Below are 3,051 nucleotides of genomic sequence, written 5' to 3' on the forward strand. Positions count from 1 at the left end.
ATTGGGACTTAAAGTAGGAGGGCAAGTCAAAAAGTATTTCTATAAATTCATAAAAACTTATTAAACAAAAATATCAAAATGTGAAGCTATTGTTTCTTGACATGTCCCCCATCTAGGACTATATACTTCTGAAGGAAGTGTTTCCATCACTCTAACCGATTCCCCCAAAGAACTCCGTGCTCTTTGATTTACACCACAAAAAAATGGCAGTTTTGCCATCCTCAAAGGACTTAAATTATGTTCCTTTTAAATATTCTTTGAGCTTGGGGTTGGAGGGTCCTGCAGGAGAGAGACAGAAAGAAGTCTGAAAAGGTAAGATACATGCTCTTAGGTGGATGGGTAAACTTTTCAATGAAATTCGCATAGAGCCGCCCTCGTTCTACCTTTGAAGAATGAGCAGGTACATCGTCATTATGGGAAAAGAATTCCTCAATGCAATGTTCCTGGGCATTTTCTCACTTTTCAATTTTCTTAAAACTTCTTATAAGCACCCCTTTCTTTCAAGAATATCTATCAAGATGACCCCTTTGGAATCCACAGAAACAGTCACCACAACCTTCTGAGCTGATCTCTATGCTTTGACTCTAACTGGTCCAGAAGATACCCTCAAAAGCTACTTTTGGTTGGTCCTTGCCTTCTAGTAATTGGTAAGTTCAAGACTCATCTGCAGTTATGATTTATTCCATGAAATCATCTTCATTTACTTTGCACTTATTGAAAAGACTAATGAAGAGATCAGCTCTTTGAATTTGCTCATCTTTGCACACTTTTGACACCCATCCAATGAAAAGCTTGTTGAAGCCAACATGCATGCTTAGAATTGAACATGCTGATCCATGTGAGATCCCAGTTTCAGTAGCTATCGCATCAATGATAATTTTACAGTATTCTTCCACCAGTTTCTGAATTTCAGCCACTGCTTTTTCATTTCTCTAGATTGACAGTTATCCCTCTCTTGGCTATCTTTGAGGGTTTCCTAACCTTCCTTAAAATGCCTGGTCCATCTAAAAACTGTTGCTTTATGTGTGACACTTCCATTAATACTTGTTGCTTCAATGATTTGGGAGGCTATTCAATTGAGTTTTATTAAAAATTTGACATTAGCCCAAATATCAAACTTGGTTTTTTCCACAGCCCAAAAAGAAGACGCCCTAATGAGACTAAGACAAATGTATTACTGAGAAAACTTGTCTGCAGCCATCCACTGATGGCAGAGACATATTTACCACATTTTGCTTGGAATAAACCAGTGCATGTATGAACTGGAACCCTACTAACAATACTTTTTGATGTACCTTCATGGTTAACATGGAACGAGGCAAGTCAACGACAACAAAGTAGAAGTTCAGATAATTTTCCTTATCACCAACTCCTCAATTTTATACTATTACTAATAATTGAATTCATAGTATATAAAATAAAGAACTGAGGTTAAATCAGTAATGCTTTTAGCTAAACTTATATCTTAGAAATTACTACATCTGGTATATAAATTTGAAAACTACGATGCCCATACACAGATGTCAGTCCACTCAATATATAATGCTTTATGTGCATATAAACTCAATTTAGTAATTACTGTTAAGGAATAAACAAGATGTTCAAAAAGTATGGGGGGCGGCTTCAGAAAGTTCATGGAAAATTTCATTGTTTTTTATTCCATTTTCCCCACAAACGTTTTGAAGCCTCCTCATATGTGAACAAAGAATTAAGGTTTTCACATCAAGAAATTGTCAATTACTTTCTTTTCTTTAAAAACACACAGAAAATACACTTCCTACTCCTGTAAAACACAAAGACACATACCTGTCTGGCATTCCTTGTGTTGGATATGTGGTTTGCAAGAGGTGGCTTTGATCTGTGTGACAGGCTTGCACAATACTGCTTTGTTCTTTAAGAGCCTGGATGGCTGGGAAGTGGAAGACTGGGGAGATAGAAATTTCTTGGCATTTGTCTGTGTAATCCCCTAGTTAAAATAAGTTCAGAAACCAAAGAGATTTTTTCAGTACCTTATCACTAACTACAATTGCTATCAATGGAGAGGTGGCAAATATCAAGACTGCAGAGAAGACACGGGAGTGTTTACTGCTAAGAAAGAGAATTGTTCTTTAGAATAGCCACAATAAAGAATTCACTTGGAATAATCTGCGCCCATTTCCAACTCTCCTAATCAGTACCAGTTCCATCTACTGATCTTAAGCAATAACACAGTAAGATTTAAAAAATGAAAATAATTCTTGCTGTTTGAAATATGGACTACACAAAACATTAGATCCAACCTCAGACCATATGCAAAAAATATATTTCATATTGATTATAAAGACTTCACCATAAAAAAAAAACCACAAAAACTTTAAAATTACTGGAGAACTTCAAATGACCAGAACACAGAGAAAGAATTCATAAATAAAACACAAAAGGTAAAGAATTCATAAATAAAACACAAAAGGTAAAAACAAAGTACAAAATACTGATATAGTTGACTACCTCAAAATTGAAAACGTTTTCAACAAAGCTCTTTATAAATAAAGTGAAAAGACAAGCAACAGAGTGGGAGAATGTACTTAAAGCATGTTTATTCATTTAATAAATATTTACTGAATGTTTACTACATGCCAGACACTGTTCTAAGTCCTGGGGATATAGCAGGAAGCAAGAAAAAACCCTGCTCTTACGGAATTTATATTCTAGAGAGACACACAGAAAATAAACAAGTAAAATAAACATTTAATGTGTAATTCCAGGTAGTAAAAAAAAAAGTGCTAGTAAAAAAAATAATAAAGCAGGATTTAAGAATAGAAAGTGATGGCAGGCAGTGGGGTAATTTTGGAGTAAATATTTGAGCAGAGATCTTCTGAATTATTCAAAAGAATAAGGAAGGTATACAAAGGCCTGCAGTCAAAAGATTCCAGGCAGAATATTTAGGGGCAAAAGCCCTTATGTGTGAGACAGCTTGGCATGCTTTAAGACGGTCACAGAGAAAGCAGGGAGAGAATGCTAAGTTTGGATCCATAGGCAGAAGTCAAATCATGTAAGATTTAGAATGTCTTG

At 35.2% G+C, this 3,051-nt stretch overlaps 1 protein-coding gene across 1 annotated transcript in view; it reads right to left on the minus strand.

Annotated features, from left to right (window-relative positions):
• The window catches only part of ZMYM6 (zinc finger, MYM-type 6), a 30,080-nt gene that overhangs the window by 1,963 nt on the left and 25,066 nt on the right, over positions 1–3,051 (minus strand). Inside the window, 1 exon segment of the mRNA XM_006878248.1 lies at positions 1,807–1,966. Coding sequence (XP_006878310.1) covers positions 1,807–1,966 — 160 coding nt within the window.

This window comes from Chrysochloris asiatica, unplaced genomic scaffold (assembly GCF_000296735.1).
Source record: "Chrysochloris asiatica unplaced genomic scaffold, ChrAsi1.0 scaffold00106, whole genome shotgun sequence".
Taxonomy (NCBI): domain Eukaryota; kingdom Metazoa; phylum Chordata; class Mammalia; order Afrosoricida; family Chrysochloridae; genus Chrysochloris; species Chrysochloris asiatica.